This window comes from Fopius arisanus, unplaced genomic scaffold, assembly GCF_000806365.1.
Source record: "Fopius arisanus strain USDA-PBARC FA_bdor unplaced genomic scaffold, ASM80636v1 scaffold00015, whole genome shotgun sequence".
Classification (NCBI taxonomy): domain Eukaryota; kingdom Metazoa; phylum Arthropoda; class Insecta; order Hymenoptera; family Braconidae; genus Fopius; species Fopius arisanus.
Genome location: NW_011887754.1, coordinates 428228 through 454796, shown reverse-complemented (window position 1 = coordinate 454796; position 26569 = coordinate 428228). Strand labels below are relative to the sequence as shown.

The following is a 26569-nucleotide window of genomic DNA, read 5'->3' as shown; positions in this document are numbered from 1 at the left end:
ATTACTAAGAGGAAGAATCATTAAATGTCGATAATGGGTGTGGCTTCTCACTCAATTAATTCCATCGCAAACGCGATTCCCATTAAATTCAATGTCAGAATGATAAAACGTAATGGGTCACTCATTAAAACAGGGAATGAAGGATCGGCTCATCTTCTTCATGTATAGAAAAATTCAATACAAATACCCAGGGGTTTCTTCAAATTTTTTTTCTATTGAATATTTCATACGAAAGACTTGGATTTGAATTTTTCATATAAACGAAAATAATTTTCCTCTGTTTTTCATAAAATAAATTCCGATAATTTGAATAGAAAAAATTACTGGAAAGAAAATCGAAATAATTTTCAGAGAAACAGCTATTCCACTAATTTTTTTCACAAGCGTTGCGTTAAGTTCTATTACAATTACCGGTTGAATCGACCAGAAGGTAAAACAAGTAAATAAAATACCAAATTAACATGACCGAATCACTTTATGCAATTTCCCCGGAATAACCTCCCCCACGGATTAATATTCAATTGAATATCCCCGAGATAATGCACTTTCAGAATAAACTATTTCCTCCTTTTTCCACATATAAAAATATCGTGTGTATCGTGTCGAGTGGGCATTGAGACAGTTTCATAGAAGAACTTGTTCGAGGGAAATAACTGTTACATTTGTTCTGTTGTGTTGACGATAGTGTCCATTTTGGTCCCATTTCGCGATGTCAAGCCCCCTTTGGCGAAAGTTCTCGTTAAACCAATATCAACGGAGAAATTAATCGAGAAAAACCGGACGATCTGGGTCATCATGCACCTCAACCCGAAGTTTTCTCCTTTTCCAGATGAAAAAAAAAAAAAAATAGGTTCACAGTTTTATGCCTCGGCTGATGAACAATGAGAAATAGCTTAATCTATTCTTGCTGGCCTTAAACGCCAACTACTCGCCTGATTCAATAAAAAACTTATCGTTTGTTTCCTATTTTCCTCATTTTCCTATTCAACATCTGCACTCGAGTGAACTAACCGTTGCCGTTTTACACTCCTTGCCGACCTAAAGTGATAAATACTATAATCTACGGACGTTAAAGCGGATAAGATCACTTTACACTCCTCCTATTTATCCTTTACATTGTAACTTTATCGATCCTCTCTATCTCCACTATACAGTATTAATCTCCTTCATTACCACACTTGAATGATCCTATTGGCATTATTCCCTCACGAAATAAAAATAATTCCTCCCCACAGTTGTCTGGTTTATGCTGAATCGATATACCCGTTTAGCAGATTTGTCACTGTGGCTAAAATTCATTAGACTGTTTGTCCTAACTATACCACTCCTTAAGGCCATCGTTTAATATAATAATTTGTTGGTTTTATTCTTCACTATTCGCATAAAAACTAGTCGTCGACTAATTCCACGCCGATAAAGGGAGGTTTATTAATGAGTTCCTCATAGTCAGCTGAAAGTTTTGAGAGAAAAGGGGAGATAAGAGATAAGTTTGTTTAGAAAGGTTCGTTTAGTAAGTGAGAGTTGAAAGATTGATAAGATTTATTCACAATAGATCCTATCACGCATGATTAAAATTCATTGAAAAACATTGCGCTTTTTCCAAGAAGTTTTATTACAATTTTATTTAAAAACCCAGTGAGCAAGTGCTAAGGGGAGATAAGTACAATTTACGGTTTTTTTTAATCGTTAATTTATCTCGGAAACTGTAGATTTAAGGTGGAAATAGACTTTTTTTAGAGCTGATTAGAATTCCAAAGAAAAAAAACAGTTTTGAATTCTTTTGGAGAATTTACGTGATATAAGGTAAAAGCGCAATATTTTTCAATAAAATTTTTGTCACACCTGATGGATTACCGATAATTACTTCGATAATCATTTGAGAATCGCGAGATGACAGAGACTCACGTGACGTATTTTTTGATCTATGAAATATATTGTTGGTTTTATTTCGAAAATTTGTCTCTACCTGGTGGCTTGTGTTTAACTCGTGTCCTCCAGACCACTTTTCATCGGTCACCTGTCTCCATAAATTTTTAGCGTTCATTCAAGTACACATGGAAACATTGAAACTGACAGATATATAGAGACAGTATAGAACGGTAGGATAAAGGTTGAATCGAATCGAGTACCTTAATTATTAAGATATAGAGGCACGCAAGAATGGGCGAGGGGGCTGTTGGGGAAGCAGTCCGCAGCTAGTGGAAGAGACCGTGTATTTACGGTTTTCTCCCTCTTTACCCCATCGTCTCTTTGCCCCTCGTATCGTCCATTATAAAAATGTTTGCAAGACCAGCTCGTTGTCGTTGTCTCCAGTATGCTCATTGTCCTTCGTGTCTCGAATTTATGATCGATTGAATACAGTACCTGCTGTACTTACAGCCGCAAATCGATCATCATCGATTCGTATTTATCGGCAATGAGAAATTACCGGTTTGAGCCGACACGAGAGGAAGGGAGACCTTGGGTAAACTAAATTTTTTTCACGAATTAAGGGTATCCAAGTACCTTTCACTCTTCGCTGTCAATAATCAGTTCGATTTTTGAAATTCGATTTTTTAAAAATCCTTCTGGAAAACTTCTGGAAAAATTCATAGAACTGAAAAATTGTAATTTTTCACTGATTTGACGAATCTCAGTCCAGAAGAAGACTATGTGTCGAATGGGGCACGCCCCTTGGATATCGGAGAGTTTTTCAATGTACTTCGATATCCTTAACAACGACTCGGCAAAAGTTAGAGTTTCTCAGTGAAGAGGGAGAATCTGTGATTGGTACACGGTATGTACCTAGAGGCCCAGAAAAAATTCCTTAATATTCACTGAATTTTAGTACGAGTGCTGCGGCTGCAGAGACGAAGCTCAGCTGTGCGGTGATGTGTCTGAGCCCTGACTCGTGCCAAGTCCACCCATGCCAGCTTGTGTTGTCAGTCGTGTTGCTGACTGCGATGATGTTGATAATGTGTGTTGTATCTGTGGCTGTCGACCACCTCCAGTGTCCGGTACAAGGTGTGGTGTTCTGCTGGAGACTGGAGGTAGAACTGGACTCGCTGGCCATGGATGGAGAGACATTGTGCTTGGTGCACTTGGTACACTTCTCGAGTGTGGCAGTAGTGGTGAATTGGATAGGCTTGCCAGTGGATGATGAGAGGCTGAGCTAAGATTGCCAGATATTCCAACAGTCAGGCTGTTGCCGATTCCACTGGCTGAGCCACAGCCACCGCTCGGTGTGGCTGCCATGACAACAGCTGTGTCTGGGTGGAGGAAGTTGCGTCGTTGCTCCATTCGCTCGGCGTGTTGGGCTAAGCAACGGGTCAGGGCCTCTGGTAGCATCTCTAGCTGCTCTTGGAGGGATATTAGTTTCTCCTCGAGACTCACTAGACGCTCCTCCAGGGAGTCCTGACGAGTGCTCATGTCCGACACTATTTCGTACACAGTGTTTTGAGTCTGGGGGACAAAAATTTTCTCAAGTCAGGGGCAAGTAATTCCGCAATGGAGATAAATTATTCATTAGTATCAGAATGTCACTTTATTGCACATCCAGGACATTTGCTTATCATTAATTTTCCTTACCTTCGCCATATCTGTTATTGTATTAGCGTTGTCCATCAATTTTCGCTGGTCCATTTTGACTTTCCTCAGGCTGTCAACAAGATTTCAAAATTTTTAAGATTTAATCACACGCAAAAAACATCAAATTTGAGCCAAGGAGAGTCTACAAAAGTCGAATATAAAGTCTTAATATCCTTCCTCTGAAATTTCAATTTTTAATTCCACTCTGAGAAACAGAATGAGAAATGGCCCCTTTGCTGTTAAATACTCACGCATAAATCGCCAGAAGGAACTTCCTCTGATGTGTCCGCACGCGACCAGGATTAACTCTTTTTACCAAACGCGTATGTTTGTATATAAGCCACGTTTCCCGAAGTACATTGGCCGCGGCATTTTTCAACTGTAAAAAACAAAATGATTGACATGCAGAGGTAAAATCAAATTAAACATCGAGATGAAAAAAAAAGCGCGGATGGATTCACCGATGAAAAGGGGAAAAAAAAACGAAAGACAAAATATTGTTTCCTCACTCTTTTTGTCAACTGTGTGTCCATCATGAAATTGTGCACGTGCTTCTCTGCTCTCGTCAGTTCCAATTTCCTGGAGACCACAGCGACCAGCAGTGCTGTACAACCTGCTCCCTGAAGTAGTGAAAAAAACGCGACGAAAATTCCATTAGCATAATTTCATTTTGTCTTGCCTGTTATTCAGAGGGGAAATAGAAATAATTCTGGTGGAATTACCATTATACCGGTGGATACGGCAATGCCGCGTCCACAATACGTGTTAGGTACAATGTCACCGAACCCGACGCTCAGGAACGTGATGGCAATGAGCCACATTGAGTTGAGCAGGTTTGCATGTTCCTCGTCGTGAAACCTGAAAGATTGTAATCAGTATGCCGCATGTTGAATCTACACGTGCGTTTGTCGTGCTGGTGGATATCCCGGGGGTGGAGGAATATTTTTTTCAGGATAACTCCAGAGAATTCTGAAAAAAAGCTCTGGAACTCGGGGGATTCTTCAGGAGTTCAGAAAATGCATGGGGGACACATCGAGAGAACAAAATTGAGAGATTCCTGTGCTTCGACTCTGAATTTCAATTCCTCATGATTTTCCACTCGAATTTCGGGAGAGCTATTTAATTATCACTAATGATTACATGTGAGTTATTAATGTTGTGGGTTTAATGTGTCCAAGGCTGCATTTTGGACCTCGGGAAAATTGATTATTCAATCCTTCAATTTTTGTGAACATTTATATTCACCTGAATTTTTTTTAACTGTTTCCCATTTAATCGAATCAAACACAAAAATTCGTAATCAATTTTTTCGAGCAGCACGATTTTTACTCTGCAATGCTGCAAGCACCGAAATCTTCCCCGCGATTCAGTGAAAAATATTTTTCTATTTTCCCCAGACCAGCCACTGCCGCTGCTTAATTTACGATGAAAACAATATGAAACGACGAGAATCAGGAAGCTTGACTCAGGATGAGTTGATGAACATCGTGATGAATGCAAAGGATGGAAAAATTCTCGTGGGGATCTTGATAAATTCCGCTATCTTCATTAGATCTTGAAATATATTTCGAAAACTGATGCTCGAGACAGATTGGCTGAGCTCTATTTCGAAGCCCTTGATAAGTATCTCATTTTTTCTTGATATTACCTTGAAAAAAATTGAACACATAAAGAATGTCGGTCTCGTTTGTCGTGAGACAGTCTGAAAGCTGATGGTCGAGTAAAATTGACTCCACCAGCTTCATCACGCCCCCGAAACGTGTAAATATGGTTCCTCCTTTCAGATTATTTATCTTCGTCTGCCCAGTTTCTTTTTCTCAGTGGCAATTTGAGTCGAGGTAAAACCTACGGATGAGCCTCACAGTGATAAAGCGATGAGCGTTATTTTTCGAGGAAGACAGAGTTTGGCTTAACAGCTGAATTTCTCCACGCGGAATTGTCGTATCACAGTGTCCGAAAATGCCCAGAGGCTGTATCGATTTCAAGGCGTTTCATTTTTTTTTTCAAGATTATTGGAATGAGATGAACAGTTGTTGGGCCGTGGAGACGAGAATATAAGGCATTAAATTAGCACTTTAAATGTGCAACCCGAGACTTTCGAATGAATTAATTAATTTTGTACATCAAATAGAAATTAAAAAATGAATAAAAAAGTTTTCGGTTATTACTTGTGACGGCAAGATGTTTCAAATTAAAATTCCTTCTCGAAGAGGTCGAAGTTGGGACTTCAAAAAGACTGAGGCTAAGACCATTGGAACAAGATTTACTCTGATTGAGTGTGTGATTGTAGAAATCTTTGTAGGTCTTTCAAGAGAGCCCTGACGGTAGGATGAGGCATTTATGGATAATGATTACATTTGTCTCTCTCGAGTGCACCCCAGAGCATTGACATTCTCCTTTCTCCACTCCAACAGTAAAAGTTGAATTGGGTAAAGGAGTTTTCTGAAAAGGACAGAGTGGTTGAGAAAGAATTGGGGATTTTTTTCCTTGAGTTGGTCTGAGGAAAGAGTCAGAGGATGGAAAATTGTCGGAAAATCAGGGTGAAGCATCCACACGGTTATTACATTCTCAAGTGCCATTAGCTGGATGAAGATGAAATACTTGAGGGAGTGGGTGAAACGTTGGGATGACGTTTTAAGATTTAACGAGTGAAAATTCAGTATTTACCTCTCGCACTGGCGCAATGTCCACGACGCTATGATCCAAAGGGATACCATGAATACCAGGAGCACAGTGCCAGGGCATATTGTCATGAGGGTCTTTAAAACGAATCTTGTGTTGAAGTTTATGCGATTCAAGGCCCCTATGCTTCGTGATGATGCGTCGGTGAATAATTTCGAATGGAGGAGCATCACACGGCAGATTAAGTACAAGCGTAGAAACATTGGCAATGACAGGGTTACGTCGTAGGGTACCCATTGTGAACCTATATCACCACCCTTGTTGGCCAGTTTGGTCGTCCACAGGAAGTAGTATTCACCGGGTATCGGGTGCACTGCGCATATCCCCAACTCCATGGATATCTGGGATATTCGTTGCCAAGTCATTGCGATTCGCCAATCGTCCGCGCAGTTATCAATCATGAACAACTGAAACAGGTCAGTGCAAAAGGATCAGTCGTTAGGATGTGGAATGTTATCTCAATTCATCTCCATTCATATTCAGGAACATTTAAATTATTGGATTGACGTTGATCATTTGTTCTAAAACGGGGAAAGATCTCGGGGCTTTGAGGGGGCTAGCTTTTTATTTTAGAGAAATGAGTTCTGATTTTTTCATGTTTTATTAATTTATTTATAGTCTTCTTGTTTTTACTGGTATATTGGGGGTGATTTTTCTAGGATTTTTGGGAAGGTGACTTTTCTGAAATCAAATTTTCTCATCAACTGAAAATGTAAAATATATAATATCAGTAGACGTGCTTGTTAAAAATTTCCAACAACATAACCATCGTCATTCTGCTAAGGAAAAACCTCTGAAGTCACGGAGAAAGGGGTGAAAGTACACTGGCTTCAGTTATTTGTATTTTCCCGTTGCCTGGAGACTACGGAGTGCGTCTTATCGGGGTGCGAGGGTTTGAGGATGAAAAGTTTGGTGGGATGACGTTGAAAATGGTCGGGAGAAAAGCCGAGAGATGTGAGAAGAGACAGAGTGAGCTGAATTGAGCTGAAAACTTGGAGGGCGAACAAAGAGGGCCTTGGGAGCGAGGTAGTTTTTAGCGTTACTGAGTAAAAAGGGTAGGGGTTGAAATGAACGGTTTCCCCATGGTGAAATTTTACGAGTTTTATGCTTTCACTAAATTTCATACTCCCGCAGGAGTAGCTTCGGCTATGTGTACATTTTTAGTAGTGAAAGGGGAGGAGTGAGGATGAGAATTATTCGAAAAGTTTTCCCTGTAAGTCAGCCTTTACTCTCTGGCATTCGGACTTTAAGTATTCTAGAATGCGGTTTGTCCTTTTTATGTTCTCATATTTGAATTCTCAATCTTTTGTAGACGATTCAAGAGAAAAATACGGAAATTCTGTCTGTAATACATTATCAAGATTCAAAATAATTTAAAAATTTAAAAATATGTAAAAGTTCCCATGATTATTAACCATGCGATTAATTTTTACAAAATATATTCGAAATTAAAAGAGAGGGGGAAATTTCGTAAGAATATTTTTTGTAGAGCTTCATTACCTCTAGAAAAAACGATTGCATAAAAATTTCATTATCTCCATTAGTTCTGGAGATAAGTCGGAAAAACTCACCGAAGGGTTGAGTCATTTCATTTTTTCCACCACTTTACCACTGAATTATTCTATAATTTCTTCAGAACTCGGGGACACTTTCCCCAGATTTTTTTCGGACTTCACTTTCTCATCTCGCCACTTTCTAAAAATGTGAATGGACTTTATAAAACCACTTCGTATAACTGTAGAGCAAAGTATGAGAAATTGCGCCAGCGGTGACGCTGACGTGCCAGAAATGGAATTAGTTTGAAAACTCTTTTCCGACTAGCCTCTTGTGAGTTTTGGGGAAACGACTCAGAAGTTTTCGGGTAATACTAAAATGGGCGTTCGACAATAGCATGAGGACAATGAGATTTGAATTTTCATCTGGTCCCTGGTGGGATTTATAAAAAAAAATCGTCGAGTGCATTCATTTAATCTTCAAAGAGATCGTCGATAAAATTCGATTGGTCCACAGTGATAATAAAAGAATAGCGAATTATTTTCCGTGTAATTTTTCCCAGATTGTTTTCATTAAAATAACAAATTGAGTTTCATCGAAGCGCGATGAGCGTTTTGATGAAAAAATTTTCTGCGGTTTATACCGTGGAAGGGGAATTGATACCGCGACGATAATTAATTTTGTTCATCAGAGTTGAAATTTTTTCCGGTGATGGGATATTGGAAGAGTTAACGAGATGAAGGCACCGGCATTTTGGGGTGAAATTACTGGAAAGAAGTTGGAAGTATTTTCAACGTCTCAACTTCAGGCTTTCGAAACTAAATCGAAGACTTTTCGATTCAACAGAAGATTTTTATTTTATGGCTGTCCATCAAAATAATACAACTTAAAATATTAAACAATTTATATCATAATCCTTTTATTTGTAATATTTAAAAAAATAATATAATGATATCGTAATATCTCGCCTTTGAATATTTTTCAGGCCAATATTTTCGCGAAGTACTTCATTTACATTATAATATTTTGAATTCTAATATTTTTTGGAATATTCTCTAGGGTAATATTATTATTAAATAAAATTGAGAGCGATGTCAAAAAAAATTGAGGACGAGTGAGAAAGTCTCAAATGAAGTTCTAAAAAAAAATCCGAAAGACAACGATATAAATAGCAATTCCATGCAGACTCTAGCTAGAATTTTTATTAATATTTTTATTATATTAATTATATTCATTTTTATTAATATTTTTATTACTTTCACGGAAAATGATTCTGTACTAACAGGTTTAGCGGGCAGAAATAAATTTCGAGCGCACCACCGGGGATTTTACATGAACTGGTCGGCTGCACCTGCGGCTGACATATCGCGCACCACTATCACTCGTTACGTTTACACCCAGTGGTAACGCGCAATAGCGAATCGGTAAGTACGTGGAAAAGTGTTAATGCGAAGGAATTGGCAATTTCATAACCGAGGGAGTGATTTTCAAACGATTCATGTTGAATAATTCGCCATGGCAATCCTCTGACGTTAAACTATCGGCAGATGGGAGAGATTGAGGATTAGAATAACACCTTCAGAACGATAAAAAAATAAATGATAATGTAAAAGTATGCATCCCCGTTGATAAACGGTTTGTCTCTCCCCTCCAATGGATCGATGATACGTGTCTCGTCGCCGTTACCTTGACCATCGTGAAAAAAAAAAGACCCAGCAGAGGGAAAATCAATGGACGTTGTCTCATCACCTGAATAATTCACGTGAAATAAGAACAATCAGGGCGAAAGATGCATTTGATTTTCATTGGTTCACTCCTCCCAATTGCATTATCCCTCTGCTTCCCGTTTTCATATATTGACCCGGTGACTTTTGCCTCTTGTCACCGCTTTGTCGACGAGCTTTCGTTCTTCAAGGTCCCCCGGTAGGAATGAAGTGTATTAATATTGCCGGGTTGGATGAGATTAAAGGTTGCTCTATTGATAGTCTAGTTTATCGAGTGGAGATACTGAGGATAAATCGATAGTCATGTCACTCGGAGAATAAAAATATATAACGTACATTTGCATGCATGGGTAATGGCCACGTGGAGGGGTAAAACGATCCATTGGATTGCGAGGCCTCACCATTATATTTACGCGAGTTTTTGCCGCTTTTCAAATGTCAGGGAAACGTGAAAATAGTTGTCACGTGTGCTTTAAAGTTCTTTTTTGATCGGTATTTATCCTATATTTCTTGGAACTTTTTTTTTAGTAAGTGACAGCCACTGCTGGATTTTAAGAACAGCTCACAGGCTCAGTGCGGGTAATCCATAAAAATTAATAATGACTATCGGATTCAAGGGAATATGTGATTAAATGTGCAGTTAAAGATTTTTTATTGATTGATAATTCGTTGTAATTCAGAATAAAATTTAATTTTCCTAGAAAATGATTATTGAAAAATAAAAAAACCCAGTGAATTGTAATTAAGAAATTTCGTTTTCTTTTTCAAAAATGACAACCGGACATGCAAAGCTGAAATTATCCCCGAAGAGTGCGTCATGCTGAATTACTTCGGTATTCGTCGTAAATACAAGAGTACAGCTATAAAATCACGCAACAAATATGCTGGTTTATCTGGAGCAATATTTTAATGGCTCCTTGGTGGATGATTTATGGGATTTCCTTGAAAGTTCTTGGAGGTTCTCCGACTCATTTATTTTTCTTCAGTCGACTGCACTTGGCTGGTGTTCAGCATCACAACTCCGAGGAATCGTGCGGCTGGACTACCAAATACTCAAGCGAGACCAAGTGTTGAGAAAAAATAAACTGAAGATGGAAATAAAGAAATGTTGGGCAGAAGGAGTTTGACGGGAGATGATTCTGAGCAGTTGAAAATCGATGTGACACATGTGGACTGTGAGTACCAGGAAATAGCACGGTACCAAGGGCAAAAGCGTTGGCTACGGTACGTCATGCCACTTACGAGTGACACGACAGTAGAAAAAAAAAAAAATACAATACAAAGAAGTAAAAATAAAATGCAATGACGGGGAGGGAATGTTGGAGGTTACTGCCAAAATACGATGAGAAGATCAACACCTGTCGGTTTCGATAGGGGAAGGGAATAAAAAATCCACAGGCTCTCTTTCACACTCCAGTGAGCTCCCGGAATACGTGATTCGAGGGGATATTTCATGTACAATTGAGTCAGTATTACGGAGTTGGCAAATGGAAATGCCAACGGATAACGAGGCTATGGATTTTGGCACGAGATTCACACCCATTGTGCACTCTCCACTCCTTTTTACCCTAAATTTCTACCCTCGTCTTATTTAATTTCGCTCTGATGGAACAATCAGCTCATTAAAAAAACTTGGCAGTCCATCCCGCCAATTTACTTCGTTTTTTAACGAATGAATTGTACGAGATAAAAATTGAAACTTGAGGGATTTTTAAATGATTGTCCGGAGGACAATGGGAAATTTCCAGCAATTCATTGTCGTTCCAATAAAATAATCTAAACAGTGTTGACATTCAGCAGTCTCACCCCACGACAAATTGAATTTATTGCAAGTACTCGTGGAACTTGATGAAACCCGAAGTCGTGAGAAACTCGAGAGAAACCGCGGAGAGAAAAGAAGTGGGATAAAGTACGGTTGTGTGGGCACAAGGTACTTTAAATTTCCTCAACTCTTTTTTCTCTCTATTTATCATCCTTTGTTCCTTTGACGAGGCTCTTCTTTTCGGTTACTCCCGCAGGAACTCCAGCGGTCTATCACTTTTTTCCTTCCTTTTCTCGCAGCCGCTTCCTTGAAAAATAGAGGCACAACCACCAACCGATAAGGAGGACACCAGAGAGTGGCAAATTCCTCATTTTTCTCAACCTCCTTCCTCCTCTTTTCTTTCACCATTTTTTTTTTCCTCTCAACTCTTCAACGACATGAAAACAAAAATAATGAAAAATCGAAGGATAAATAGCGCCTGAGGCACGGGAAATGTGGGTAAGGGCTGGTGCATATTCAGGGAGATGAAAGGACTGGCCAGAGGTCTAGGCACTGGGTCAACCGCTACTCCGTAGGCCCTCAACTTGTAAGCGCTAAACCGCAAATACCGGGAATGCTTTATTGACTCAACTCTCCGTCTTAAATGTCTCTGAGTCTATTTGATCCATTCAATTACACTGGTGGAAAATCGCATTCCAAATTTCAAGTTAAACAACATGAATTTTTAATACCAACGAAGTGAAATTCAATCTTACAATATGCGTATAATATTCTCAAAACAACAATATTAATGAAAATAATAATTGAAATATTAAAATAATTAGAAATAATTGAAACGAAATATGAATTTTCGTGTTCCTACTTTTTCTCAAATTATCATAAAAGTGATAGAAATAAAAATTGGTCTTGGGATTACGTGAGTTGACAGACAATTTATCACAAACTTTTTTAGTCGAGCCCTGAATTCAATAACACTCCACTGAAAATTACTAGTCCATGAAGTCTGAATTTTTTCTCAACCGTGAAAATTTAAATTTCTTTCTCGTGTGTAGTGAACTCGTAAAAGCAGAGAAAGTTTTGGAGACGATTGAAAGTGTCCAATTGAATGCATCCACATGGAGCGAAGGGTTAATCCGCGGGGGTTGTTGGAGCCAATGGGGATGATCCAACATGATGTTCTTCAGCTGTCTGAATTCACGGCGCCATATTCGCAGACTGGAAGGACACAAAAAATATGAGGATCATGTGTGTTTTCCTCGGGTCTTGGACGGGTTCAAGTAGATCCGCTGTTGGCTAAGTGTATTTCCCCATGGTGCTATCAGAGTGTCCTGGTTTAACTCAACCTGGATAGTAAACTTGGCAGCTTTCTTGGGGAGATATTCATGTGCTACATCTGCACGAATATCTCCGTGGTTCGGAAATTGTTGGGAGTACATTTGAATTTCAGGGGAACTTGCCATTTCCAAGGGTCCGACATTCAGGACAAGTTAGGATAAAATCAAAGAGTTTTGAGTCTTGATGATCAAAGACACTCCTCATGTTTCCTTAAATGAAAATAGTCATAGAAAAATTGTTGAGGATCACCTGAGATTTCATGAGTTTAAAATTCAGAATTTTCAACTGAATTTTCATGATTTATATTAATTCAGAGAATTTTCAGGACAGAATTTCGGAATTCGTTATTGGATTTAATCCCCACAGGAAAAAAAAATGTGAAAAAATTTAATATTCCTTTTTTTGCCACAAGATGTGAATTTCACATTTCAGAGATTAAAAAAAAATTATATGAAATGTGATATAAAAAAAGAAATGATATAAAATAATGGACGGATGTGGTTTATCGGTGACAAACGGGCGTTTTTAATTTTGGAAACCGTCAAAGTCGATATTCGGAGCTGGAGTTACTTCCTGGGACCCAGAGCGATCCCTGGGGACTAGGAAGATGCAGGCTTGGCCACTCCATCCTATCACAATCCATAGTCTCATCCCCAAAAAAACATGAGGGAAAGGATAAGCCATCACTGGAGTTGGCGGAGGACCAACCGGAGCTCTTTCCGTCGAGCTTATCCGAATGTCGTTCAGCCTGGCCACCACGTTCTTTTGTAATATTCCAACCACAAAGGTGACCGTTTCCACTGGCATTTTCCTCAACCCGCATTATACACTTTATCCATTCGTGCGGAAGGACCGTTTCTCTCACCAGAAGATTCCTGCTTCCGGAATTCTCGCTGCTCCATCACATAATTCCCTCATGTCCGCAAAATTCCCGTGTCCCAATTTTTTCAGAATTTTCCAGGTTTTTGAGATTAGAAAAAAAAGACCCATTGATTATCAAGGAGTCATTCATTATTCTGAACATTTTGAATATTTTTTTTCCGGAAAAAAAATTTTTGTTGGCGCCGCAAGAAAATTTATTCAGCGAAATTGTATGGATTTTTATCAATGATAATGGGTTCAGGAGGGAGAGTAGATGATATCGTATGAACTCATTTGTCATTGATTTAATTAGTTCTGTAATGAAATTGGAAATGATAAAATGGAGATGAAGCACACAGGGATTCTGATTGTTTTCAAATATTTGAACTGGCGATCCGATAATTTATTATTCGGTGGATTCTTTCCATTAATTATCGAATGGCGGAACATTATCATCAGAAATTATGTAATTCCGATATCTATTTTAAATATCTCTCAATTAAAAATGAAAAATTCCTAAAATTCAATACAAATATTATCATCACCCAGAGAGATTTCTTTTATTATTCAGAATTCGTTACCAAATTCGAAACGATTTCACCACCGAAAATGATAAAGTCCTTTAATTTCAGGATTGGCTGAAAAAATGGGGATCGCTCCCTGAAAACAAAAACTCCTTTTTCCCATTGTAATTGAAACAGTGAGAATAAATTGGAAACTTGTTGCAGCGTCGAAACGCATGAGAATTTTTTGCTTCAACGGTTCACAGAGGATCCGAAATAATTGAAAATTCCGGCCATAATTTTCCGCCCAAAGCCATAATTAACCCGCAGGTTTAAAAAAAAAACCCCGAGGGGTGAGGGGTGAGGGGTGAGGGGTGAGGGGTGAGGGGCGACGGGTGAGGTGGAGGGGGCTGGAGTTAAAACAGAAATAAATGTAATTGGAATTACCAGTGTTTCAAGCAGTGCATAACAATGTATCCTCGTCAGGAAGTGAAGTCAATGCCATTACTATCGTCACGGTTAACCGAGCAAGGACTTAAATTACCGGAAGTATACACGCGGGATTAGTCAACGTTTCCCCTACCTCCACCGGTAGTATCACTCGGCAGTTGGTGGTGTAAGCCATCCACTTGGTTATATATCACAGCGATAACTCACTGGATTGGCTAGTAATAACCAAGGGACGTCTTTTTATTAAACTCCGTTCATCAAGTTCCCGTGCAGAAGTCCATCTGCACGCCCCCTCGTAAACCTGCCCCCTCCTTGTGCAAACTTGGATTTGAAATTCAACTCCTTTGCCAAGTTGTCACTTCCCGCGAAAAAAAAATTATAATAAAACTTGTGCTCATGTCTAATTCATCAATTTTTATTTATCTATACGCATTTTTAAACTCTGACGGTTTCATTCGCTAATAATGCTCGAAAAAATAATGATGATGCATGATATAAAAATTGAAATTCGAATTGAAATTTGAGAATACTTGTGCCTGAATTTCCCAGGGAATTACGGTGATTTAATTCAAGTGAGAAAAGTCTATGAAACTTTTAAATTCTCGGAAAATTCACGGTTCGAGGATATTTATGCCTGAGTATCTCAAAATCTTATCAATTTTTATAACAGAATTTAATTGGAATTTAATTAAAGAATTCCAGTATAGCAGCCATTTATTCCATGTTTCAGGATGAAAATTTGGAAAATTCAGGAAAAATTTGGAAAGATAAATAAAATTATGAGGAAAGCTGAAAACTAGTGCCTGAAAATAAAAAGTTTTTTCAAACCAGGCGACCTGGTGCTCGCCCTTAGGATGATGTTACGTCCCTCTAAACATGCACCGAAAGTTTTCCGGTGATGTTGATGCGTCATGCAAGTGAATAGTCTCGTTACAAGCAGGACTCTCTCTTTGTTTCGTTACTTTAACTTGTCGTCGGCAGTTGCAGGTTCGGTGTAACTGAATTTCAGGGAAATAACGGGTATGCACTGACTGCCAGGCATGTCGTGAGGACATGTCGCTTCATTGTTCTGGTGGAATCTGGTGCAGACGTGGAACATCCTCGTGAGAGTATCCGAAACGGGAACTCCGGAGGACTCTTGGCTAGACACCAATGGGTGTGAGTTAGGCCACGACGAATATTCAGAATAGCCAACTTGCCTTTTTCATGGCAATTTGAAAAGGGAAATGCAATCCATTCAAACTTACAGTGACACCAAGTGCTGAAGACAATCCGGAGGTTTTAATTGCGCTGCGTCTTGTCGGGGGATAAATAAAATAATGTCGCGAAAAGGAAATTTCTTACAGCCAGAGAAAATCAATTTATTTCGCATCCGAAATGAAATGTAAAGACATAATATATTGTAAAGAGAATTGTTATTTTTATTTCGTTTAATTATTTTTTTTAATCCTCATGTGGGAATCCCCATCCCCTTAGAATTATTTATCTTGGAATGATTTATCTCTGTTGAAAGAACGAAACAATCTGGGAGAGTGTTGTGATTATACTTTTTCTAGCTCGTGGGTGTTCCCAAATCCACTGTTGACATATAATACTGATGTCTAGGACTTGAGATTCCAAGGGGTCGACTCACCAAGAATATCCAGCTCTCGAATCCAATAAATGGGTCCACTCGACTATTTGGCGCGAGTCATCATTTATCGTTGAAGATAAATCGTGAAAGACGGGTGGAACAAGTGTCAGGTTTTTCACCGCGAAAATTCGAGGAAATTCCATAATTGTCCTCCGAATCCTCCGATTTTTTAATTACATTCGAGAAAATGACCCGATTCTTCCCAATGTTTTTTCGTATTCACAAAGAATTGGAAAATTTAGATTTTCTCGAGAAATTGTTCGTGAGGTGATACAAAATATCATACGACAAAATTTTAGTACAATGTCAGTAATTTTATTGATATTTTCCGGGAAAAATGACACATCGATGTATTACAATTCAGAACAATCAATATATTAATTATAAATAATTATATATTAATATATTATACTCGATATAAAATCATTACTGAAGTATGGAGGAATTGCATCCCCGTTATTACGAAATTCGAGAGTTTTTTGTTAGTGTTTTAAAATATAAATAAACCGAAAGCTAGAATGAAATGTAAGTACACAAGAACTTTTTTTCATTTGGTGGTGATACTTTGAAGTGAAATTTTTTTTTGTATTGTTTCGCTGCCTAATGGTATATATTTATAATATTTTCGACCATAAAAGCTGGTAATCCGGAAAATTCAGTAATTTCCCTGAAAATTCCGTGGTGCATTGAATTCCACTCGATCCGATAACGACGAAGTGAACTGATCAACCGAAATATTTCCTGTCGCATCGAATTAAATTTAAACCCCTTGACTGCTGACTCTCGTTGGAAATGAATTTGCCGGGTGTGAATTTCTCCATTCAGAGAAAATGAGGTGATGATTAAATGGGTGACGGTGACAAGAGGCTGGAACACTTGCCCTGGGTGTGTACATTTACCCGGGAGTTACAATTGTCAGGAGATGCACAAAACCGATGTAGAAAGACGGAGAGAACGGGTAATTCACAAAAGGCAGTTGCTTTTTCTCGCCTCGTCTCTCTGGCCTGTAATGCTGCCAACCCGATGCTCTTTCGGCGGTGAATTCTTTCGAGCATGTCTAAGATAAATAAAAGCTGACCCAGACGAAAAATGAAAGAGCCACCGACGAAAATTGCTCAACTCCGTGCATTTCCCCGTTTTCTTTATCTCGGGAATTTCTATATTTATTCACAACGCACTTCGGATAATACATTTCTTGGCAACACTGCAAACGTCGGAGCTCTTTGCTGAGTCCTCGAATCCTCTGAATTTTCATTCCTCCAGGAGAATGCGAACAAATTCCGGGAGACTCTTGAAGAAGTGCTTGAATAATTTTTTCATTACGCTGCGACCGACGATATAATTTACACGTGAAAAAAAAATAATTAAATTTTACTTGCAGAGATTGGACTTTTGTAAATCTCCCGTTAAAATAAAAATGAAAAGAATAAAATGATTAATATTATAATTAATTGAATTGAAATTGATATTTCACGGAATTAAATTGATTGTCTTCTCTTTTGTGGACTTACAGATCAGTAAAAGCTGGAAAATTTTGGCTCCATGTTTTTTGACCAGAGGCGGGTGGGTTTTTAGGAGATCTTTCAGATCTGCTGTGCGTCAGCTTTTTCAGATAATACACAATGCTCCTCCAGTGATACAGCCCTGATATACGAGCTGGAGAAGAAAGGGCAGAAAGGAATGACGAAAGAAGTGGTATAATGACGGATACTTGCGCTGGTGGACGAGAAACAGCTGACCTCGTAAACTATCCCCGATTCATCCCCCCAGCTTGAACCATTTTACGATCGACTACCGACCTGCATATGCCACTTGTGATAGTGTATGTACCGTTTGTGATAGTGTCCGATTATCCAACCGGTTGTAAAGTCGATGGGGTTTCCGGTTTATCGCTGAAGACAACCACCAGCGGTACGTTGTAAAACTGTCGACGGGTGCGAAGGAATGAAATACGGCTACTCTGCGAATTATCCTTTATATCGGCGGATCAATTCATTCACCGAGGCTCAAGATAGGGGAGAATGAAAAATTAATTCATGATGAATGGCCCATTGATTTCTTCAGGAACTCACTGCCAAATTGTGTCAGCTGCAGATGTTGCGCCGTCTTGCCGTCGAACGGACGTGAAACATTTCCCAGCGTTTTTTCTTGTCATTTAATATTTCGCATGAAATTAATTTTTCTTCGATAGTGAGTGACATTATTTATTATGGGGGTATCTTTCCATGTCAGGTTCTCAAAAAAAAAGATGGATCAGTGTGACCTGTATGGAGAGTTTGGGATGTGATGTATCCCATTTCTTAACTCACTCGCAAACTGACGGCAGGGCAAACCATAAAACTTTGTTTCCCAATGACAGGCTTTCCCCAGGACAAGTTCAGTGAAATGAGGTCCTAGGGGATTCTGTGGCTTTCACTATCACTCGAAAAAATCACTCGGGGGAAAAAGGGGTGGGACAAGTAACGTCCACATAACCTTTTCTATTCCTCATTTTCATCCTTCGTAAATTGAATTTTCGAATATCCACACGGTCTCACGGTTTGGTATTAATCACGTAGGCTAATTAAATAGGATTATCATTTTCATGGGTTGCAACTTCTGGTTGCTGCGAAAACAGAATTAGCCGTATTAATCGAATGCAGGGCTCTTTAATTGGCGACGGGTAAGGGATTTAGGTAGTGGCATCAATAATTCAATTCACTATTGTGAAAGAGGAGACGCAGTTACAGATTGCTGTTTGTTCTGATTTTCTAATCAAACATTTCCAATGCGATTATTCAATTCAACTGGAAGAAAAATTTTTCCGAGAGTTTTAATTCCACTGGTAAAAATGCTATGGACATTTTAAAATCAAAATTTCAGGGAAATAAAATTCCTGGCATTAAATTCAAATTAATTCGACGCGGAGAGTTTAAAAAGTTTCAATATATATAATAATTCATAATAATCCGTTGAAAATCTCTAAAGCGCTGGAATCAGCGTTGATCATCCCGGAAAAGTAATTTTTCCATCGAATAATCCGCGTCATGAATCTCCATTAATCCCCATGGTGTGCTCAACAAGATAATTAGTGGTGTCAACCTGCTGATTGGTATCTGATTGAATAATTAAAAATTTCTCAGAATAATTATTGATTCTGACGCTTAATTAATAAATTCGATAAAATAACGCGTGATCTCGAATGTTGGAAATCTCGCTGAGAATTTATTTTATTTTCGTATCCTCGAAATAAAATTCGGACTCGTACAGAACCCCAAAAAAAGGGAGTAATAATTCTTCCGTGTGAATAAAGAAACTCTTTATTTACTAACGGAAGGTATAGAGCACGGAATATATAAGGGGGTGAGGATTGGGAGGAGCAAGCAAAGACCTCTGAATATCGCATGTAATATTTTCTCTCCGAAAGAGTGCGTATATTTTCATGTGGAGTAAAAAAGAAAATATGAGATTCGCATTTTCATCGAGTTGTTAACAAAACCGGCAACTACATCTTTCGATCCTCTCGGTACTGACCCCATCCGATTTATCTCGATTTATGAACCCCCGAACCGTCATTTTTACCCTGGCAGCCAAGAGAAATCTCGCCGCTGTAATGGAGTCAGTACTGCTCATAAACCACGTTGTACTTTCTTTCTGGATCAATACCAGACATCGTTATGCCAATTTAACTGTTAAAGTTGAACTTTCCGAGACAGAGAGAATCCCGATGACGGGTTTATGTCCTAACAAACTCCGGCAATTTTAAGGATCACTTTCGCAGTTCGGTATGAGTAATAATTTCTTAATTCAATTGCATCGAAAAAATTCATGAAGGTTATAAATAAATAAAAATCACCAGCCATTGCGATCAAATCCCAAATATTAATATGGAGCAAAGGGATTTGATCGCAATGGCTGGCAATTTTTATTTATTTATAACCTTCATGAATTTTTTCGATGCAATTGAATTAAGAAATTATTACTCATACCGAACTGCGAAAGTGATCCTCAAAATTAATATTTGGATTCCAATAAAATTTCCGGTGTGGACTATAAATTCTTGGTTATAACTGAGTGAAGTAATGTGCACATTTCTAGATTATTTTTATTAGGGATTTTTATCCATCTGTAATGAGCCTTCTCTGAGGAATAAGAAATGGTGAATTACTGGATCGTTGCGCGATATGCGGAGGGGCTGGGGCTGTTTGGTGATTATTGGATATGTATCAAGGGGATTAGTACCCAGTGTGAACAGACAGGAGAGATTTGATAGTGAACTGGGAGGCTGAGATTAAACAATCAACTGGACAATGAGGGATTTGATGAGAGGAGGGAGGGCCCCAGGGGAAGTTGCAAGGTACATACTGTGTTTGCCTGTGGCTCCAAAAAAAAATCGGATAAAAAGCCAATGTATCCGAGGGGTGCCTCTTTTTTTCCCCCACGAGGGAATCACGATGCTCCGAGTAACAGTCAAAGTTCGGGGGAAGCAAAAAGGTAAAAAGGAAAAAAATAAAATTGCCAACTGAGAATATCAATTCCCCCCTCCTTTCTCGTCGACGTTTTCCGTTGTACTTAACTACCTCGAAAGCCTAACGCGAGGCTCGAGGGGTTGACTATTGAGATGCACGTGGAGTTCTCAGGGTGGATGCTTTCAATGATTCATTGGATGCTCGATATTCCAACTTTTCTCGATACTTTCGTGTTGGAGGGGCTAAAGTCTGTTGAGGCAAAGTACCACTCGTTGATTTCACGTTGAATAATACTGGCGATTCCACTGTGGGGTGAGAAGAACACCCTTCGACTCCAATTTCCTACATTTTTATGTGAGTCAGGAGCTTAGGAAATTAATGCGGCTATTCCGATCATATTGATTTCATCGCCGCAATAATATTGAATCATAGCTCCCAAAATATTCGATATATTTCTAACTATTCTCCGTAAACAGTTAAATTTTTTATGTATAAATAAATAATAGCCGACTGCTGAAGTGAGATAATGAAATTTGACATTTATTAACCATGGATTAATTTGAAAGATATTCATTTTAGGAGAATTTATGAAAAGCTCTTTTCTATTTGAAATTTCATGAGCTCCAAAAAAGGCTCTTCTCGTTTTTACCTCAAATCAATACTTATGGGAGTAATGGATAATTGAAAAAAATGAGAGCAGTTGGTTACGAGCTGAACAAATGGAGAAATGAGGAGTTAAAAATAAATGTGGGTAGTAATAATGGCTTTCGTTCCTGAAAATAATAAATTTTGTGAGGTATTGGTATTTACCTGTACTTCTAAGGCATGGTAAGCAAATATGAGGCCAAGCAGTATCACAGTAGACATAGATATCAGGGTTTTCAGTGCAGTCGAGTAGAACGAGGCCTGCAACACAAACATTGTTATCATGAGTACTTGCCTATGGTGGTACACCACATGATTAATGACATGGTACAGTTAACATTGGTGAACATGAATCAGCATCTGTTTCCTCGGGTAAGGAGGATTCCGGAATGAGGTGGAATAAGAAGGACCTCGAGGGGAAGGATATGTTGACAATTGGATCTACCCGGGAGGCTCCCAAGGGTCTGTACACATTGTCGTGTAGAATTGACATGATAAGTGAATCTCGGCTGCAGTTGCGAATCATCCCCTGAATATCGAGGGATTATCCCGAGTGGAAATTCAAATCAGCCTGGAATAAAGGACTGATCAGTAAAACCGACGGTGTCGAGGTAATTTGTCTGAACTACATTGTTACAAAATTACTCGTGTAATCTCAGGTAAAAAAAAACATGAAATTTATGTCCAAGGAATTTATCTCCAAGGGTAAAGGATGTGGAAAATTCTTGATGCTCGATGAAATTAATTTTCTAGGAGTGTGACCTGAGTGATATTTTCAGTCGTGATACGTTATCAGTTACTGATACGTAAGTTTGTATTGAGATATGAGGGTACGCAAGATTCTGAGTTGCCACGACGACTGAGAAATCTGTTGAGTGCGCATGTCGGCTTCGACCAGGCAACGTTGGTCACGCCCTTTGGAAATTGATAATAAGGATTCAACAGCTATGTCACGCGTAATTGATGCATCTCCCTGCGAATTTATACCGGAGGAAATGAAAGGGGCATTCACGTCAAGGGAATCATCGCGGTATTGGTCAGACGAGCTTGAATATTTTTCTCCGATCTTTTTGTCACTCGAGGACTAGGTGCACCGCTCGTACCGGAGGATATTCATCAATGTTGATCGAGCACTAGGACGCGCCTGCTCGACTAACCGTGACAAGGGTAATTGGAGCAAGTGAAGTATGTAGGACATTGCACTTTACACAAAAACCAAATTCAGGATTTCCTACTTGTGATATTTTTATTTGCATTAAAAACGTCTAATTACGTCTAATTACGTCTAATTACGTCTAATTACGTCTACACAGTTGACAATTAACGTTTGAATCCTTCAATCGATTTCAATAATTTATTGCATAGAAATGGTGCAAAAAAATTATTTATGCTGTAATAAAATCAATTGACAAATCTGACGATTAATATTATCAGAATCCACAGGATAAATAGTAAAGAGCACTTAGATATCTTCGAGCAGTTGGAAGTACCACTTCAGCGTGCATCTAACACTCCGATTACATCCCTAATTAAGCGAGACAACTTGAACAATTGCAATTACAGAAGCTGAAGAGGTAACAAGCGGCCTCTGCCCAACGGTGTGCAAAAAAAAATTGATTAATCAAGTTACACTCGAGTCTAGTGGGCACTAGCAAAAAAAGTGGAATGTTGTAAAGTCGAGTGACGAAAACGTGAATATTTCAACTGCTCAACGACTGGGAATTGAGTAGAGGGGGAGGGGGAAATTAATAGTCAAAGTGCAGTGGAGTGTACACTCCCCTGTGGAAGCATATGTCGACGACTCGGGTGAACTAAACTCTAGTACCACTGATTCGTGATAGTTCCAAGTTGTTACTTCATTCACTACTACCCCCACCTCTCAACCCTCTGTACTTTACTTCCTCAATAGTTTGGAAATTCTTGGAAAGGGTGTGGGTAAAGTTAGGGGGAGAAAATACGGCTTATGTAGACTAACTAATAATTTATATTTTGAGGGGTAATTTTAGACTGAGAAAAACTCATTAAAAAAATGTAGTTCATAAAAAAAAATACATTTGAATAGATTAGAATTCGCTAGAATACTGAATAATGACGGGCTGAAGGAACAGATAAACTTTCGTCAACTAATTGAGAGTCTGTTTTTTACTCTCCTTTAGTGCGATTCAAATTTCCGTTGGTCGTGATAATTAAAAATTCAGAAATTCATGGAGACACTTTTTACCGCAAACTGCGGGGGATAAAAGTTTTATGGTTATACAGTGTTTCTACTGGTCTTTTTTGGGAGTGGGGGAGGAAAGACAAACAACTAGTGTGCGAGTAAAAAGGGGTTTTAAAGGTTTTATAAGCATTGAAAATAAAGGAGGAAAATCCCCGGAAGTTTTCGTCGAGATTAATACTTCAAACGAGACTTTCTTGTTCAGGGTTTTTATTCCTCGTGCAGCTTTCGAGACTGATACATCTGTGAAAAATGGGGGGATATTGCGTGGAGGGAAAAAGGTAAACAGAAGAGGTGGGTTTATGAGCAAGAAAGGGGAATCCCTGTAATAGGGATGGCGGTGGGCAATGGAGAAAAAAATTGACAAGGTTGCCGATACCTCAGGGCTCATTTGACGATCCCCTTGATTTAGCACCAAAAGGGATTGCTGGGAGTCACCGATAAATGTTGAGGGTGACCCAGGGATGCTGAATCGGCTGAACGTCTATATCTCGCTGTTTTCACCCCTCAAAAAATTTCATAGCCCATTTTACCCTCCCCATCGAACTATCAGATGTTCTAAAGAATATTTTCTATTTATATCTTGTCGATTTTATTCTGAGATAAATGCGGATGACTATTATCAAATGATCTGATGCACACGGTGAGCTTTTTTCATTCTTGAGAACGTACCTCCCTTTTTTAATAATTGATTTGACAAAAAAAATTTTTAAATCTCGATTTTTAACTTAAAATAATAAAGAAAAATGACTAGTAAATTGCATAAAACGAATTCCGATTTATTCAAAAAAATAGAAAATTACCAGTGGGAATGGAGCTCTTCCAATTGGATTGTAGAAACACAGAACGAAAATTGTCTCTTATTCCGAGCGAATCACAGTGGGTATAATCCAACCATCGAGCATTGAGTTACCGGAGGAATGAGTACCCTTGACCGTCTTTCATGAAGAGAAAAGGGGGACCATTGGAGCACACCAGTCAGACCTAGAGTATCTACTCGAGGGGATCCCACTACTCTATCAAAAGTGTGCATTGAACGTGGAAACAAGTGTTCTAGCACTCATCCACGTTGTCACATCCTGCCCCCCATCCACTCCATCGGGTTTCCCTTGAATTACTCCAATCACTGATTACCCAATTATACTCCCCAATTCCATATACTCTCATCCACACTCTAAAATTGGCAAGAAGAATTGGCCCAGTGGATCGCAGTGTGTGCCAGAACTCCAAAACCGAGGCATCCCTCAGTGATAACTGATAACAATTAGCGGTCGGGGTGATAGCCCCCCCAAACGTGGGTGTATGGCGCGTAAATGCAAGCCCAAATTTACATTCACCCCATAATAACATTAAACCAGTCACGCATGAAGACAGAAGCGGTCTATTGCCTGTCGGATACACTCAAGTGCTGTGTGCTCACAAGCTAATCAGGCTCGAGTCAATTGCACTCTCAATCTTTTGAGGTGATTTACCTCAATCATTGGTGGTGTAAAATCGTCCTCAAGTAATAGCAATTAACAAAAAAAATTTGATAAATCATGGCGACAGGTTGAAATAACACAGCTAATCCGGGTAAAAAAAAATTGTAATCAAAATATTTTTTTTCAAATTTTTTAAAAATTTCTGGAAAAAATAAAAAAAAATTTCCTGTTCAAATTTTTGCAAAATTTTTCAAAACCTTTCCCAAAAATATAATTGTTTTGCTTTCTGATTTTTTTTTGTTTCATAATAAAAATTTTCTGAAGTTTTCCGGAAATTTTTGGAAAATTTGAAAAAAATATTCCGATTGGATTTTTTTTTACCCGGGTTCATTAGGGTTCATTTGCCTTCATTGAGGATCTGGTCCGATACTCAGAACTCTTCACTTTTTCTGGGAATTCCCATTATTACGAAATTGCTGAATTTTTCAAAAAATTTATCAAATATCAATTTTTCAAAAAGTGAAAAAATTCACAATTACTCCAATTTTTCGAAAATTATACTGTTGTTTCCTTACGTTTTTCATTTTTCAATATTCTCAGAAAATACGCCATCTAAATTATAAAAAAAAAATTCTGAAAAGTTTTCGATAATTTTTTGGTAAATTTGGAAAAAATATTCCGATTACAATTTTTCTCTACCCGGGCAACTCGATTTTATTTTTCGATTCTGTACAAATGCCAACCAGATGGGCTATTCCATTTCCAATTTTCTATAAATATTTCTATACCCCTGATAATGATAAAAATGATCGTTCTCCAGGAGACCAGTATACCAGAGACCATGCGTGTTATTTCAACACCGATTAATAAATGATAACTCTAACAACAGCTGATCTACCAACCACATAGATGCCCCATCGGATGCATAAAAATGCGAATTAATAATGCCAAGGGATAATTGACAAGTGAATTACCTTGGTATAAACTCCAGCACTTGACAGCTCATTCTCAATCACCATTACGATTATGCCAAACATTCCCATAACTAGTGCATAATCACTAATGCGCTTGCGTTTTTCAAATAATGCCTTTCGCCTGCCAAGTCTGTAGCCGACGTTGGGCTTGTGTTTTGAGCCAGGACCAATGCTGCCAGATGGTGCTATTTTCATGGGTCCACCACCCAATCCACGCTCATCCATGTACCGTGGATACTCCGAGTGGACACCAACGAGGGCAATTCCAGCATCATCACCACCAGCACTGGCCAAAACACCACTGGCACAACCTCCACCACCACCACCTTGTCCACCTCCAGTTCCACTGCTGCTTCTCATCGCCCCAGGGATCGAGAGTGTCGACACTGGCTTCCGCAGCTGAAATGTGTCAAGTCCCTAGCGTTAGTCGACATCAACAATTATTTCTATCATCTCTATTTTATCATATCTCATAATATTGACTTATATCACTAGCTAATGTCGACTATCAGCTGCTATATTTTATTAAGTCTCAGAAAATTTCTAACAGTGCATTGCTGATAGTGAATTGTCGGAAATTTATTTATTGCGTGATCAGGAACTATTGCGTGTGTTTGGATCTAATCGTTTGTGAATCTAGAATAGATCTGAAAGAAAAATTAAAAGCGAAACAATTAAAAATTGAAGTTATTACAGGAAAAGTTCAGATAGAATTTACTCAAGTCCCCAATTCACTGATATAATTATCAAGTTCTAATGAGTATGTCGATATTTTGAAACATTTAAGAAAATATAAATTCGTCAGTAGATTATTTACTCACTGGAAACAAGTAATCAATAAATTATTTTCATGCT

The 26569-nt window shown here is 38.6% G+C and overlaps 1 protein-coding gene across 1 annotated transcript in view; it reads right to left on the bottom strand.

Moving 5' to 3' along the window:
- Positions 1-367: 367 nt before the first annotated feature.
- The window catches only part of SK (small conductance calcium-activated potassium channel), a 79440-nt gene continuing 53238 nt past the window's right edge, over positions 368-26569 (bottom strand). The window contains exons 4-11 of the mRNA XM_011299632.1: positions 25715-26113; positions 21270-21365; positions 6235-6656; positions 4290-4425; positions 4077-4187; positions 3819-3946; positions 3568-3637; positions 368-3441 (exon numbers count right to left, since the gene is read on the bottom strand). Of these exons, the coding sequence (XP_011297934.1) occupies positions 2857-3441; positions 3568-3637; positions 3819-3946; positions 4077-4187; positions 4290-4425; positions 6235-6656; positions 21270-21365; positions 25715-26113 (1947 nt within the window). The 3' untranslated portion in view covers positions 368-2856. The remainder of the gene's footprint in view (positions 3442-3567; positions 3638-3818; positions 3947-4076; positions 4188-4289; positions 4426-6234; positions 6657-21269; positions 21366-25714; positions 26114-26569) is intronic.